Raw genomic sequence first — 17720 nt, 5'->3', positions numbered from 1 at the left:
TTCAGTACAAATGGCCGCAACTTGATGACGTGTCAGTCAAGCAAAACACTAAGCAGCAAGAGAATTTAACATCATGTAACAGCAAAGAAAGGGCCTGCTTCTAAGAGTTCAGTGTTTTCTGAGAGATATGCTCAGGCTTCCAAATTGACTTCAGTCTTAATTTTTGAAGTGCTGTGTGACAAAGTACTGGGTTCTTGAAAAGACTGACTGCTTAAGCAGCCTAAATAGCCTAATGCCAGTGTCTACAACATTAGTTCACCATTTTGATAAATACATCAGATGGAAATATATGCGCACACACAAAGTCATACATGTGCACACACAGTAGATGTGTGTATGCCTAAAACCAGTATTTAGCCATCATTTCTTCGTGATACGTTCATTATTACTTACAGTCTTTCCAGGTACTTTTCTGTGTTGGCCTTTTCCCTGGACTGTTAGTGTGTGTTGCCTCACAAATTTGAAAGAACTTCATGCTTTTCTGAGTGCTTTGAAAAAAACACTTCTCCAAACCCTAATTCCAAGGTCGTTGATCTTTGTTCATACTTAGCTGTAAGTAATAGTTTTGTACTGCCAGGATTAGACTACAGTAGGTGGGCATTATGCTAATTACATTTATGTATACCTCTTGTATGTGCAATCTCTATAAATATAAATCAGGAATAGTAATTTTACAATCAGCTATTAGAAGGCCTACGACTTACAGGTTGTTCCAGGAGTGAACTAGCCCTCATACATACCATGTATAAAATCTAAAGTGCAAATTGGGTTGGGAGTCACTCGCAAATGTGATGAACTGCTCAGCTAAGGAGTTATCTTCCAGTCTCAGATGTATTCACATGCTGATTGCCATACTGACCTATGCTCCCCTTTCTTCTCCAACATGTGGGATGAAAATTTTCCAGGAGGTTCTTTTGCCCAAAGTTTGTTCCCACCAGATATGTCCTTCTCTGACTCCAGCCAGTTGTAAAAGGACTCCAGTGGCATTTGGCAGACTTTGTGTTAAATAGGTCACACCCTTCATTGAACGGTTGCAGTTCACTGAACCAAAAGTTTTGTACTTTTATAAATGATAGTGTCACACTTGAGTACAGGGAAAAAGAGCAGAACCTCTCCTGTTCCCTTATTTTGTTTGTGTGCTTTTTCCTTCCTTTCTCAGCTGTCCTCTACATCTACCTCAGCAACTGGCATCATCTGATTATTCTGGTACTTGGCTTACATAGTTGGATTGTTATCAACTACGACCTTGTGTGTACTTGGCTGAGTAAATTCAATCAGCTAATGAAATTGTGGTCTTTCCATCAATTGATTATCGAATTGCTTGTGTGGTTCAGCTAGCCCATCTCTTTTCCAAAGCCAGTACGTTTTTGTTTACCTGGGCAGTCCATGCCTGACCCCTTTCTCACCTGTCCTGAATGTCGTTTTTTTCACTTGACGTGCATATAATCCTTGAATTTAGACAAATATCCCCGGACTTCATGGTCATTTTACTGACCACCCTGTTGAAGATAAATCAGTAAAAGTAGTATTTGAAAAGCACAAGAAATTTTGCCTTTCTCTTTTATACTGCACAGCATAGCAGTCCCCAGACACCTCCTGATGTACAAGGAGAGCAATGATAACGTCAAGAGAGGATTAATGCTTGCTGAGGCAGTGACCAGAAGGAACTGTGGTCTATATTTTGGGTAGGGAACACAGCGCTGAGCAAAAGCCTGCAGTGGGTACCTGAAAAGGATGTATTTGCTGATGCTCTCCCCCCCCCCCCCCCCCCCCCCAACTCTCTGTACCAATGCACAATCTTTGAAGTGAAGGTGGAAGGTGTCAGGCTGAAGTCCCACTGAATTGAAGTCTTCTAGAAAACTGCTGTAGGTTTAATTATAGGGCAGCACTGGCATTATACCTGCTTCTGTTTGATCATGAAGAACGTTTTCCTCTCTTCGCTGTAGGTGCTTACACAGTGAAGCTGACGTGTGCCTGTGAGGCAAGGTACCAGGTAGTTTTGCATGAATGTGAGCACCCAGTATGTAGGGGTCAAAATGCAAAAAAGTGCTACTGCACTATAGAAACTGGTATCTCGTATGCTGCCTAGAGGGCACAGTCTCACCTTGAGCTACATTGCAATTGCTGCTACAAAGTAGGCTAACAGTTACCCCACACTGCAAGTGTCCTGACAATTTACAGTATACCTTGAGTATGGAAAGTAACTGGTTAATCTCTGATAAACTGAACTTAATGCAGTAATAGGTATGGTTTTGATTCATGGAAATGCCTAATTTATATGAATTTGTATTTGAACAAAAAATTATATTTAAATAACACTGTTTTCTTTCTTTAATTGATAGCTTCTCTTCATTGTGATATGTGGCACAAGAGGTTTTATTGTTCTTGTTGTGTTTTTGGTATTGCTGTGTTTCCTTTTGTGCAAGGTATGGTATGTTTTCTTTATTTTTTATGTAGTACTGCATAAAAATTATAGTATGACAGTACTTCATATTTGAAACTATAGCAGCCTGGCTTTCATACTGGCTCTCTTATGCATTAGTGCCTAGATCCAGGAAAGAAACAAAAAGTACTTACAAGAACGACAGCCAAATTCCACACCTTTCATGAAAAGAGGCTCTAGCACTGCTAAATGCTTCTTTTTCTTCCTGAGGATGTCCATAATGCTCTAACTTGGGGAGCAGATAATTGAATTTAACTGGACAAAGGAAAAGAGACTGTATCCTGTAAATATGCTGACAGTGGGCATTCAACTTGAGGGTGTGCAGGAGCATGGTACCAAGTCTGGGGGCGTATTCCTGCTGCTCCTTGTGGAGCTGCGCAGTAAGACTTCCCTGTCCCTCCAACATTTCACAAAAATGGCGAATCCAGCAGATTGCTCATTTTGGCTGATTACATACTCTTCTGATCCACCATTGAGGAGGAAATACTTCAAAAATAAAACTCTGCAGAGAAATTATGTCTATTGAGGACAGGTCTTTATATGAAAAAGGCTTTTACTTTGGAGGAAGAAGCCTGCAAATACTTTGAGATCGGATCTATTTAGGGCAATACATTAAAAAAAGTATGATCCAACCATGATTTATCTTTCTTTGTTAACTTGCTCTAAGTAGGAGGGAGCCTGCAGTTGAAGTTTATAACTGGTAGTTTTGTGGTATTGTTGGGGCCTTCCCCCCAATAACAGCGTTTTGATTTTGAAGGGTCTAAACCACAGTGCAAGTCTTAGACCCCACAGCCCATAAGATGTATGACAAAGCATAAGCACTAAAGCAGGTAGTTTTATGAGAGCCTGGGCACTCCAGTTGATTTACTATCCGGTCACTGAGCTGCTCCCTGTTGGGTCCTCTTGTCCATCAATAAGGCAGAGGTACAGAAGTGTTGTAAAGATTTTCCTTAATTAATCTCTCCTACTGAGAGGATAAAGGAAAAATATCTTTGTTGGAAAAGAGTGATTTTTGATAAAATGTTCTAAAACGTTTCAGCTAGCAGCAGAAACCTATTAGAGAAAATAGTTCAAATGAGTGAAGTTTGAAATTGGGTTCCTATCGTGAGAGGCTTTGAGCATTCTTAAAATTTGGAGTTGTGCTATCAGTGCTGCTTTATAATACTGTAGGCTCTTTTCCTGGCAATTAAGGAGAGTGGCCTTAGACAAACATTTTGATTTTGTAACGATGTTTGGAGATTTGTGTTTTTGACATTCCCACTTCCTGCAAACCTACAATACAGGAATTAGAGAGTTTTTAGGAAAGCTGTTTGGGATAATTGTGGTTGTTTTCTTTGGCATTTTATTTTCTTGCATAAAAATGTAAGAAATAATCTCCTCCACAAAATCCACCAAAGCCTGAGGAACCAAGAGAAACCATTCAGAACAGCTGGTCTGAATTGCAGAGGCCTTTTCAGCTTCTGCAGAAATTGAAAAATAGCATTCAGTTCTTTTCTTCTACAGCCACTGCCCAGCTTCTTCGCCAGCTCCATCCCCCCTCTTACATCCATGTGACAGGCTACTGACTCAGTGATTCCTTGTGCACTTGGGCAGCAGAGTCCCTTCTCACAGGAACTTGTAATACAGTGATCCCTAGTTGTTTGTTTGTTTTCTTTTCTACATTGCTACTGTTATTGTGTGACACGTTAAGGAGAGGTGAATTTCAAAATGCTTAATAAATGCTAGCACATTTGGATACATGTACAAGAGGTGTGTTTGGATATGCAGGAAGGAATAGAAGGACAGAGAGAGCTTTGACCTATGGCCTTGCAGTCTTTCTCTCCCAGATGTGAACGCCATAGCTGGCTGTGCCTGTGGATGTTGAGACCTGGCTGCTGCAGGCAACACAGTTTTTAGACTAACGAGAAAATCTCTTAAATAGCCAATACCACCTCGTAAACCTTTTTATCTTATTTATCTTAAAAGAGAACAGAAGAAAACACCAGCTTACTGTGCATGCCTATGGAAAGGATTTATTGTAAGAAGCAAACATTTCACATTAGTAAATTTGCAGTATCGGTTATGGTGGCAAGGTGTGTGAGTGAAGCCCTCTTACCCCTCCCCATCAGTAAATGTGTCTCCCTACAGCTCTGATGACTTTTGGTGGACACGACTGATTATTATAGACAACAAACTCTTTTTTTCCCCTCATCTTACTTCTTTTTATTTTTTATTTTAAGAACGCTGTAGTTTTTTCCCAGTTCAGTGTGGCATATGTTATGGAGAAACTATTCCTTTTTGTCAGTGAAGCTGATTTTATATATATATATATATATATATATATATATATATTTTCCCTTTATATCTGCTCTGCCACAATTTCTAATTCTTTTGTAGTCATCCAGAAATTTATTACTAATTCAAGATAGTCTCTGCTGCCTCTTGTTTTCAAACCAGAAAAAATGTAGGTGAAGAATTTAACTTGCACATCCTCTGAGAATGCCGAGACCAGAAGTGAGTGTTTTTTCAAGAGCTACAGAAGGCACCTTTTAAATTTTATCATGTTTTTCATAATTTTTCAGCTGTATTTCATACTAGTTACTTTCAGCTTTGTGCAAAATTATACTTTCCTACAAATATTTATATGAAAAAATGACAAAATGTTTTTCTTAAACCATATTTCTCTTTTGAGTGGTTTCAAAATAGACACATTTCAGAAGATTCTCACATGGAGTGCCCACATCAATGAGCAGGAAGTGTTAGTGGGCAAGAACAGTACTTTCTCCCACCACTGCCTTGCACCAGTCGTAGGAGAGCTTATGTTCTCTTACTACCATCTTCTCTAAAACACTTCAGCATTCCTCTCCCCGTGTTATTCTCCATAAAACAGTATGACATGCTACAAATTATACTAGAGCATAGCGGTCTGTGAGTTCAGTCAAGGTATAATGATGTGCTCTTTTGCCTCTAAGTGGTTAACAGTTACAAAAGATTCTTCCTAATCCTCAGTACTTTCCTCTCTTTATTTTTCTTTTTAGTGCGTTGGAAAATAAATCTAAAACATTTCTTCTGTTATCTAGCACTTTAAGCTTTTTCATAGCATTTGTAACATCTCTTTGCCAACACTCCATCTGTGATTTTAGCTTGCAGAAAACACTTTGCGATTCTGTTATTAGCTTAGATGCAGAGAGCTGCTGTTTAAATATTAATTTTAACTTCCCTCATAAGTGCAGTTAATCCCACTGAGTAACTTGTGAAGTTCAATATATACCTAGGAGAGGATTGGGAGAGTGTTTGTGGGTACAGGGCCTGAGCTTAGCCTCAGCAAAGTTTTTACGGGCGTTAACAGTGCAAAATTGATCATGCCCTGATGCTTGCGGTTTCCTTTCTTACCCTAGTTCCTCTCCTTATACACATGCGACAAAAGGGAAGAAAAAATAGCATTAAATTTCAAGCATACTTCTTGCACAGTTAGCGGGCTTCCTGCTAAACTTACATGTGTGAGAGGAACACCACACTGCTTGCTAGAAAAGCTGAGATCCATCATTTGTTTTGACACTTAGATATCTGACAAGTGCACTTCTGGAGTACTTGTGCATTTTTGACAAGAACCACACTTCGATAGAGGTGCTGTTTTGTGGTTGACCCCTTCTCTATTTTCAGTCATAAGCCTCCCCTTAATTAATTTTTTGATTCCAGAAAATGTGATTTACACTTACAAATAATTTAAAAAAAAATAAAAAAGGCTACATTTACAGACATTTCAATGAAGTGTATTATTTGACAGAAGTGAGAAACAAGTAGTTAATACCATCTGACCAGCCTGTTATCTGTGGATCACCAGAGCATTGTAATTGTAATACTCAAATTGGGTATAATTGAAAGATCAGCCCCATTAAAATTGCATGCTGTATTTTTCCCTCTCTTCTTCTTCCAGATGGTTATTAATCTTTTATTGGTGAGATAGTTTGCCTATGGTGTAATCTGAAATTTTTCCTCATATCATTTAAGTGAGTAACTTCTCTTTGTGTTTGCAGGTGGATTGAATTTTAATATGCTGAATTCTGTTAATTGCTTAGAATTAGGATGCTTTTCTTAGTAGCTTGCAAATGTATAATAGGCTGAAAAAAATTAAGTAGTATCACATGTTCCTTTGATTTTTCAGCATTCTGTGAAGAGGGATGCAGATATGGTGGAACTTGTGTAGCCCCTAACAAATGTGTCTGCCCGTCTGGATTCACAGGAAGTCATTGTGAGAAAGGTAAAACTTTGCTGAAACAGCTTCTTCTTTTGTAATAAGAAATACGATATGCTGCTTTAAGAAATACTTGCTTTAAATTGTAATCTTTTCAATTCAATCTTCTTGAAATTTTCTCTGCAGTGAAGATACGTGTTTTGGCTGTTCCATAACTGCCTTTTCCTAACTGAAAGATAGTCTTATATTAAACATGGAAATTTTTAAATGACTGGAGATGTGTCTGATTTTGCTTCCAGTGGACACTTTTAATTAATTACAGAGGAAGGTAAATGAAAAATATTTACTCCACCTATCTTCTGTGATGCAAGCTCAAGGTCACCTTTTGTTTTTTCTGAATCTATTTGACACATTAGACCTGAATTTGGATGCTTGCTTTTCACTGGAATTCTTGTTAAATAATTCTACTTAATTCAAGTTTTTGGATTTTTAAGATTTGCTTTGTTTCCAAGTCACTGAGGACATGCGTTTCCATAGGACCATAAGTTGTTAAAATGTATCTTACTAGTGATTCTTTGATTCCTTTCAGCCTTATCTCAAATCTTTTCCATTTCAAGATCTGCTCCTGGCAGCCTCTTCCATTGGTCCACCTTTCTGTTTTTCTCTCAGAGATCTGGTTCCTTGTCTACCTTAAGTTATAAGGAAGGAATATTATAGGATTCCGTATAGTACTTTGATTAGGTTCTCTAAAAAGCAGATTTTATGTATTCTTTTGGTCTGTATTTATTGCAATTGAATTTCATTTAAATAACCCAGGGATAGTTTTCTGTTTAGCAAGTTCGTTAGTAAACCTTTATACTTTACTGGTGGAAATAAAGTGAATTGTTAACGCAAGTTGGATGATGCTAGTATGGGTGAGATTATAATTGACAAGCTGTTTTTTTTTTTTTTTATGGAAGAAAAAAAAGAAATAACCATTAAAGGGCACGTTGAATCACTGAAACCACTTGTTTTCCAGAGACTGTCCAATAATTAGTGTATAACAGTGTCTGTTTAATACGTGTCTGTTCTGCTATAATAGAAAGTAATTTAAACCCAATTGTCAACAAATGTGCTTTGAGTAGCTTCTGAAAACTCCTAAAGCTTTTTATGGATGTACTTAAATCACTGTATAATAAAATCCCATAGTTTCTAGTTGTCAGCATTGTTTCTAATGAATTGGGGATGAACTAGGACATGATTTTTTTCATATCATCTTGAATTAATTTGAGTACTGCATTTTGCTGCCTATAGCCTTTGGGTTATTTGTTTTGAACAGAACTAAGCTCCCAAGCCTCCTGACATTCAGCAAAAAGTGCAGACAATATATGTGGGGAGGTAATACAAGAAAAACCTGCCTTAGAGCCCCACGCTAATCCTGCTAGTTAGCCTCTTTCATGTATAGTTTGTCCATTCCTTTCCAAAATGTCTGTAATTCAGAGGGTACAGGTACATTCAAAGTGATTCAGGATACCTGGGATGTGTTGTATGGATGTGTAAATATGGTTCTACAAAACAAGCACCTGCTTTGCCCTAGGGTTCCCTGCTGACTCAGGGAGCTGGTGGCTTTAGGCCAGCTTTCAGCTCAACCGCCTGTCTTTCACACATGAATCTTTAAAGCATCTTTCTTCTTATAGCTGTAAAGGGATTCCCGTAACTAGAATACAGAGTCTTTAAATTGATGAAGCAATGGTTTAAGATTGATAAATGGATGACATAACCACAATTGAAGGCTATGTTTTTCATGGTTTTGTATTTTTTTGATCTAAAGTGTGAGTTAGCACACCCAGTAAAGGAAGCATGGCAGACATGGGACACTCGGTAGGTATATCAGTAAATTTAGAGGTATATGTCAGAAGGAGCTAGCTTCTGTGTATAAGATCTATATGACTGGAACCAGAAGGAAGATTTTTTTGTTCTTTGAAGATGTGTAGGATTTATCGATAGTCTACCACTCAAGCTAATGATGGTAACATTGAGAAATTTGAATTTGCTTTGAATGTGAGAAGTCATATTTTAGTTGTATTAGACAGTGTGTTTGAAAGCTTTAGCTGATATACATTATGTTGTATATGTATTTCAGTAGCTAAGTGAATGTCAGGTCTCTGATAACAGCTTCAGCCATCTGAAGGTACGTGTCCTGGAAAAGCTACAAAAAACTATGTATTGAGAGTAGAAAGGTGATGAACCATCTTTGAAGCAGACCCTTTTGCTTACCTACTTGTTCCTGGAAGATGCAATAGTGTCAGGAGTGTAAGGTCAGAGAAGACTTCCTTCATAGTTTCACTTCATTTTGCTGCGGTTTTATTGGAGGATATCTAAGGTTCAAAAAACATTTGTTTCTTTATTTGTTTTCCTTCTGTTGTATGTAATGTTAGAAATAAACTGTTGTGTTTAACATATGGTAGCACTCCCTCAATCATGACATAGTTTCAAGGCTGTGAAATGGTGAGACATGACTTTAAATCAAACATTCCTGGTAAAACCTTGTCTGATGGAAACTCATGGTGGGATGATGCATATCTGAAGTAAAGTGATGTGTTTGGGTAATGTATTCTATTCACCAAGCTGCATTTAAGTATGGCCTTCAAACCAACAGCACAGCAATCCTTTATACATTATTTGTGAGCTGAAAGGACTCCTCGCTAGCTAAAAACAGTGTGACCCAAATTGGCTTTAACGTCATGGAAAGGGTAAAACAAACCATCAATTAGAAAGGTCATTGAAAAGCAGGTGCGTTTCCTTCTGAATATGAATCATATGTTACTCGTGTTCTGACTGTCTGTTTGAAATGATATTAGGTTAATTAAAAAATCAGAGATATTTGAGAAGACTGGGATATGTAGTGGTAATTTACGCAGTTGAAAAGGTGAAATTAAAATACATATTTAAGGTGTATGTATAAATACATAATTCAGCATGCTACTAAGAAGAATTAGCAATTACCAGTTGTTTTACCTGAAATGCAGAATTCGCATAACACTGTTGTGGGGCTGCCTTTTCTTTTTGCATGCAGTGTGAACTCCAGATTGTTATCCAGAGATACTGTCAAGTATCTCTTTCAATCCATTCTTTATAAATGCTTTTTCTATAACTGTGAGCTTGATGCTTTTTACAGACTTTTTGTCATTTTCTGTTTAGGGACTGATTCCATTTTCTGATTAAGTTTTTTATTTGTCTGTTTTGTTTAGCTGGCCATGGCTGAAATAAATGATCTGTGTGATCATTACCATTTGTGATAACTAACATAGTTGTGATGCCTATGCTAGGAAGTTTTTGTGTTAGAATTTTTGCTTGCATTGCTGTATGGTTCCAGCATATATACACCTGGCTTCTGAGCTGGAGATATGCGTCCTTAAGTGTATGTAATTCTGTTGGCTTAAGCCTAGGTGCATTCTTGGCAGGGATCCCTGTTAAATGCTTCCAAGAGACATTTTGCTGTGCAGAGAGGAGTGCAAACACAATGCTCTGAGAGTAGTTGGCAGCATGGAGTCAAATGCCCTAGTTTTTCATCCAGGAATGTTTTCTTCATCTCATGTTCTAGCAGTATTTTAAAATAAATAAAATCCCATCATTCATTGAGCTGCTTTTCTGTCTCAGTGGGTGAGCCACAGGTCAGTGGAGTTGTAATGTTGGTTTTGTGGACAGGCTCTGCTGTTATTCTGTATTTGTGGAATGCTAGTCATTACTCCCATTGATGAAGCACTGAGAATGAGTTAGGCATAACAATGTAGAATATCAAAAGATGCAGTTTCAATCATTTGTTTACTCCCAATATGTTGCAGGCACCCCTCGAACACCTACATGCACGTGAAAGAGTTCTGTGTATGGGCCTAAGAAATACCCACCATCTTCAGTACAGCTCTGTGATGGTGTCCAGTGGTTACAGACATTTCGGTTAAGGAAGTTAGATCCTGGCATTACACAGCAAGTTGAGAGTAGGTGTCCAGCACAGAAACACAGGAGGAGAGTAGCCATGGGAAAGCAAACTGTCATCCTGGGCTAGATACCCCAGACTCCAGCTGGTTCCTAGGCACAATCCAGTTGTTACTCAAATATAAGCCACCTCTTTACAGTACCTCCTGCATGAATTATAACTTCAGGCAATAAAAAGGAAAGAGCAAAAAGGTTTGAAGAAGCAGGTTCCTAGCTAGACGCAAGTTGAACAAAGTGGTTTTTTTTTTTTTTTTTTTTTTTCCCCAAAGTTGCAGGAGGGCTTTTGCACTGCTCGAGCAACATGTCCAAAATTGCACCAAATCTTTGTTCCCCTGGCTTATGAAAGCTATTATCTGAGCTGGTATATACTGCATGAGGAATATGATTCTGATAGATTAGAAGGACTGTGTATTGACTAGAGCTCAGAGAGGTAAATGTTCTTGTTGTAGTTCTGTCTAATCTTTCTAAAGTGAAGGTAAACTTTTTTTTTTTTTCCTTATCAAAGGGGTGAATGGTATCAAAGAATTGCCTGCTGACTGTAGACAGTCAGAAGTAAGGGGAAGACATGGCAGAGAAGCATCAGGAGGTGATAATTACTGAGGTTATATTTTTGTGTGTGGTTTTGGACTGTGTGTGCAAAAGATTGTCTGACGTTGAGGGGAGAGGTAATTTTTCGATATGTACCATGGCTGAGAAATGTGCTCTGAATCCCAGTGATCATACTTGTGAATGACAAAAAATCAACGCCTGCAGTGCTGTATTAGTTACGTAAGGATTCTTCAGTGCAGTGTGGTTTTCACAGGTGCAAAATGGAATGTTGAAATGCTTATATCTTGAAGTTGGATATGTCATGTAACTGTCAGGAAAATGAAGAGGCCTTTAGTTTGTTTGTTTCATATTAGCTTGCAGTATCTGGAGTTGTTGTCTAGACGCTGCGTACTGCTTTGTTGACTCATCCCTTAAATTGCTTCTTTTGGAATTTCTTGTCTTCTGCAGTCCTTTGGGTAAAAATCCGTATAGTCTATTCCTTTGGACCCTGGAAATAGAAAGAAATGTGAGAACTGTCTTTCCATGTCCTACTTCTTTGATTCCTGAGCTGGATCAATCTTTAGGTGTGTAGCTATCAAAGACATTTCGGTTGAGGAACCTGGTTTAAAAAAAATAAGCAAACAAAACCCAAAGCAAAACTGAGAAAGAGATTTTCAGTGACTACAGTAAGCTAAATGTCAAAACTCCCTACTTTCTCTATCTAAAGATGTTTTGTAAAATATGAAGCAAGGTTTATTTTGGGAAACAAACCAGCTGTGCAGCTGTAGGCACAAGGCTTTGCATTAGATTCTTTCTAAAGCCTCTCATTTCAAGGTGAGGTAAAGCCTGTACAGTGCGATATAGGAGGGCTGAAGTAAGCGATGCTTAACTTATTACAGAAAATGGTGATTGTGGCTGATACAACACTCCTGAGAGTGTGACAGATCCAGAGAAGGCAGATGCTCCAGGTGGCTGAGGTTACCCTCCTCCATTTGCTGCCAAGCTGTTTACAGCATTTGCCCCAGCGGTGCTTATTGCAAAATGGCAAGAGGTGATATCTTAATATGATAGAAGAAACAAAGTTGTCATTTGTAAAGATATCAGGGAGTAGATGAAAGAATATCTACTAGAAAAATCTGATTAAGACAGTCTCTAAGGATCAAGGGGACATCTGCCTGCAAATCAACAAATAACTCTCAAGGGGGTTGGGGGGGGGTTCTTTCTCACACTGCCAAGCCAAAGAAAAGTGAAATCTCCCAGACCAGGAACAGCACTTATTCCCATGGCTGGGGAGATTGGACTTGTTTTTTGTAGTGCTTACACTGCCTCGTGTACTGCAAAAATTGAAGTTTAAAAGCGAGGAGAAACATTAAGCAGCAACTGCATTTATTTATTTATTTATTTATTTCCAAGGGATATTTTTATGTTGCTGTATTTGTAATATTCAGGTGTCTGAGCATAAATGCTTTTCTTTGATTTTAATGAAAGGAATATCTGCTATATTAATCTCTACTGTTAGCTGAGATGATACCTTGACATTCCAGCTAACAAATGATTCTAATATTCTAATGTTTTATTACTTGTTTGACTTGTGGTCATAAAATCTCTTTCATAGTCTTCTGACTTGGTGAGAGGGAGTTTTGTTTTTTATTTTTTATTTTCTTTAAGTCAGAGAAAATTGTTTTCTATCCTCTTAGGTCCCCAAAACTTGTACTTAAAAATAGGGTTGTATAATTTTGCATATCCTGGTTGGGATAATGCACACTATTCTAGGTTCCCACAATTCAAATTTCTCCACTCAAATTCTACTTTCCTCCCCCACCCAGTGTCTATATGCCAGCTGTATATGTCAGGTATCACTTAAGGATGCAGTTTTATTCAGAGAAGAGAAAGGCAAGGTTTAGATAGTTGACATCTAATTTGCATTTGGATTCATACAGAACAATGTAATGAAGAGGTAATTTCTGTTGATCAAATTTTATACTGCAAAGAAGAACCAAGCCCATATTTTGAAATTTTTGTTCTCTTGCCTTATACATTTACAAAAATACCTTTAGATGGTGTCTTGGCTGGCCATCTTTGTATCCCAATTCCCATTCAAGATGTTCTTGGATTAGCATCTTGTGAAGATCAACTGTGGAACTTATTATAGAGCTTACAAAAATAGCTACTATATATTATTCTTGTGTAGTACTTTAGCAGTGAAATGAAAATAAGTGGCATATTTAAAGAAATGAATGGATGCATCTCTAGGAAGTCAGTGGCTTTGCATATTCCTTTTGTAATGTAGTAATATATTTAACTCCTTCATTGTGTCTGTCCTACTGAAAAGCAGGCAGTGAAAAATCTAAAAGTAAAATGACGAAGTACTTTGGAAGGGAAGGAAAAGAGTGGGAAACTAAGGAATAAAGTGATGGTTCACCTAGATCTTCTTTAGTTTCATATACCTTGCCAAAGCATTGGATAGTAACCTGTTCTCAGTCTTCTTAGATAGCTATTAGAAATTGTCTTGAAATTAGAGATGAGCGAGCCTTTTAGCTGTATGGAGGGAACTGATTGAAATTATATGAAAACTTGACTTTCTGGTGTGATGAGGACTAAAAACCATAGCTTCAACCATTAAAGCAAAAATAGTTCTTTAGTGCATCAGAGTTTAGTGGTTGATTCAGTCAAGTCTTACATGGGAGACATCCTCAGCCACAATAGAGCTGAACTTTCAAATGGCCATTCACAGAACAATGCTGCATAAACGCTATGAAGTTGAAGAAAAAGCAGGAGCATGAGAGCACCATTCAAATGAATGCTTACATGCCCTGTACTAGTCGGAACATCAGTGTGAGCATCATTCCCCTGAACGTGTCCAGTGAGCCCCTTGTGTGCCCCCATCATCTCACTAGTCACATGTGGTGACCAGTGAAGACAGCTACTGTTGTCTGGCTTGGAGTAACTTCCAAGTAGAAAGAGAGTTCTTGTGTTCCCCCAGGGCTGGGGGTGCTGCACATACTGCCTTAGTGAGCCTCTCGGAAAAGACAATGCTCCATATACTACGTGGGCATCATCACACAGTGGCACACCTTTGTGAAGAACTTGTCTTCCAGAGCTGAAGTGATGCATGTCAAAAGGAGATGGTGCATCTCCTCAGGTTGATGTACCTACACAAAAAGAAGGTTGCCTGTGTGGCTGGTCTCAGTAACATTGCTGGAAGATGCAGAGCATGAGGCGGAAAACAGTGTTCACAGGCTAAAAGGACATGCCTTTCTTTCCTAGCTGAGAGAAGAGTGTGCTCTAAGGAATGTGGGCTAGTCTAGCTAAACAGGTAAAAATTGTTAGGGCCTCTCTTTGCCCTCTAGTGCCTGGAAATCTCAGGGAAAAAAATAAGGTTTGCTTATTCCTTTTGTCTTTGTTTGTTTGAGCTGCTGCTAATCAGTGTTATATGATTATTTGTCCGTAAGTTCTAATTACACAGTACAAAAGGAAAATCATGCATAGAAAGAGACAGGGAAATCAAACAATAGCAAACTCCTAAGCTCTAAATAAAGGCTTTGTATTCCTTCTGAACATCCTACAGCTTGCAGCCTACAGAGCAAAATTTTGTTCAAAAGCCTTGCTCAAACTGAGGCTGTGGAGATTGTTTGCTGCTTTAGGCCTTGTTACTTTTGCCCTTCTTTGATGTGCTCAGTCCCTAACTTAGCATTCATCCAGTTTATCACCAGGAACATCTCCCACACCGTCTGTGCAGTTGTACCTGCTACAGTTTCTTCTTGGATTCAGAGGACCCAGGCGATGTGATTTAAATTTGTTTCAAGTGTCAGAATCATTACTTGAATATATTATAGAAAACAAACTTACAAAGCACTCAAAAATATGAGCAAATATTTATATTTGAGCAAATATATTCATATATTTCTGAAATTTCCATTTGACAACTAGGAAGTTTCCATATGTGAAGCAATCCTATATGGATGTGAGCTAAAAAAATAGTTGCTTTAAAATATATAATTCATGATGAATTAGCCAGATTAGTCATTTGACTCTGGTTAATAAAAAACAAAACAAAACAAAAAAAAACAAAAAAAAAAACCCAAACCCAACCAACCAAACAACCCCCCAGAAAACAGGCCTGCTCTGAATGCAGTGCACTACTGCTAATTTTATAACATTTAATGCTATAGTTTGTCAGGATAGTCTGACACCCTTCTATGCTTCCTTAGTGCAGATACCTATATGTGAAAAACAGAATATTTCTATGGAAAGATATCAGAATAGATAGTGAACTAACTAAATATTAAATAAAAACTGCGTTAGTCTGTCTGACTACAGGCAATATATAGGGGACGTTACTGAGTTTAATAAGCTCTCTACCATCTTTTTCTTATCAATAACCTGCTGTAGACTGGGGAATCAACTGTGAATATTGAAATTTACTGATAACCTAGAAGTATTACTTAAAATGTACAGAGCGTGCATAGAGATGAACTTGCATTTTTTTAAGGCAATTCCTCTTGGTTTCAGGGAGAATTTCACCTGCATGAAAGCCTGAGGATCTGGTGCAGTTGAATTAGGTGAAATGAAAAATAAATTGCTCTAGTGAAATAAAAGAACATTTGGGGAGGGGGGTTATGTAGAATTAGCTGTGTTAGTTGCATTTGCAATGATAAATATGCCACCTTTAACTCATTGATCTATGGTGCAAATCTTACTAACCTAGTCTAGGGGTAAGGTCCTATTCAAGCTGGGGAGATAATTCAGTCTTGACAAAAATTGTGCAGCTCAGAAGTTTACCATATAGAGCCACATTTCAGCCAAAGTTTAATATAATGAGTTATTTCATAGCATATTTCATGAGTGATCTCATTCAAGTTATTCAAGATGTAGTGAGAGAAAATGTACCTCTGTAATCAGAATCAGCATCTCAGCATTATTTCTTTGAGAAATAATGTGATGTAAAAGGAGTGGAGCAAAACAACATGCTGTTGCTCTAGTGGTATTGGATACCTAATTCAAGTTTTCCTTTTTTAATTTCTTTTTTTTTTTTCACCTCAAAAATTATGGTGTGAGAAGGACACTGTAAGCTGATGGAAGTTATACAACAGAAAAACAAGTAGGGGTAACCAGCAAGATCTTTTTCCCTTTATTGATGGTAATTCAACACCACAAAATCAACAGCCACCTATGCTTGCTTTCATTGGGTTGATATTCAGAGGAAGAGATCACATCCATGTTCATATAATACTCGGAAAGCAAATAAAATGGCATAGATCATTATCCCTGTTATATGATTTATGTAGATTGTAGCTCATGTACAATAGGATAAATATACCAGTTATTTTGCTCTAGAAGAAGGGGTGAGAATGAGTTAAAACATTGCTGGAATGCCATCCTTTCGTTATGAACTGAAGTACCCTCTGTAGCACCTAAAGTTATTGTGAATTTCAGTACCCCCCTTTTTAAATAGTTTACTCTAGCAGGGTTGCAGAATGGAGCTATACACCCCTACAGCGAAAAAAAGCCTACAACAGAAGGAGCTAAATTAAAATCAGTTTATGGACACAAGAAAACAAGTCCTTCTTAAGGATTGTACTCACGTGTTTTAACAGACAAGAAAAGAAATAGAAGGCTTTACTGATCTAGAATGTTACAAACTTGCTTTTTCATTCCAAAGATTTTTCAGCATCAGGTGAAACATTTTCATTGTTGTTTGTTTGTTTGATAGTGACATGTCTGTTCTGCTGCAGAAAGTACATGATGTTTCAGAAGACCTCTTTTAGCTCTGGAATTTTTTCTGGATAATCCAGTGTATTATGGATGATGAATAACCAAAAAAAAATCAGTAGAGTAATACCTATTGGGTGTGAAAAAGACCTCTGAATCCATCTCCTGGAAAGTGTGGTGTTAAAATCTGTTCTAGATTCAGAGCTCGTGAACTCTGTGCAGATCTTGTTGTTTTCATTAGGCAATGTTTGTGCCTGTAGACCCTGGTGAAAGAAAACACAAGGTGTTAAAGGAATGCTTCACTTAATGTAAGGTTCATATGAAGCATAAAAGTAATGTGGATTGTTCTGGTTGAATGTTTTCTTTGCTAGTTCCTTTATGATTGAGGTAGCTGTAAAATAACAGTCATAATCTACCTCGAGGAACTATGTGGCAAAGGGTTTTTTTTTTTTCAAACTTTTTATAAAGTTCTGATAAAAATCTGTTTGGTCCTTCACGTTTGCAGAAATAGAGCTCTTCTCAAATACACCAATTGTTTTTTGCTTTTAAAAAGAGAATCTCTGGTTTAGCAAGTCAGTTCAATAGCTGGAGTTTTCCACTATTTAAGCAGTGTAACATCGGAATTATTTCTTTCAACATCTAATATCTACTACGTAGATCGGTCACTTCAGACACAAACATAAATGACAGGGGTTTTATGTGAAAGAGTAAAATTTCCTTTCTTATTTGATTTTTCTGAAGAGACGTTTTCTGTATGCTGGCAATCTAATCTTTGGAATGGTACTCATTTATCCTTTGAATGAGGCATAAAATGAAAGGTCTAAACACTTCTGGTCATTAAAGTTCCTGTTGAACCTGTATCCTATTTCAGCTTGGGTAATTACATTG

The 17720-nt window shown here is 37.7% G+C and overlaps 1 protein-coding gene across 10 annotated transcripts in view; it reads left to right on the top strand.

The window, feature by feature from the left end:
* NELL1 (neural EGFL like 1) overlaps positions 1–17720 on the top strand; it is a 298939-nt gene that overhangs the window by 215098 nt on the left and 66121 nt on the right. For all 10 annotated transcript variants that reach the window (XR_010831634.1, XR_010831632.1, XR_010831633.1 and 7 more), the window contains exon 15: positions 6588–6683. Coding sequence is in view for 7 of the 10 variants with exons in the window: in XM_013177634.3 (XP_013033088.3) it covers positions 6588–6683 (96 nt within the window). In the remaining 3 variants the exon portion in view is untranslated. The remainder of the gene's footprint in view (positions 1–6587; positions 6684–17720) is intronic.

The sequence above is a fragment of the Anser cygnoides genome, chromosome 5 (genome assembly GCF_040182565.1).
Source record: "Anser cygnoides isolate HZ-2024a breed goose chromosome 5, Taihu_goose_T2T_genome, whole genome shotgun sequence".
NCBI lineage: Eukaryota > Metazoa > Chordata > Aves > Anseriformes > Anatidae > Anser > Anser cygnoides.
Note: the sequence above shows the minus strand (reverse complement) of the source record. Positions and strands in the feature narration are given on the sequence as shown.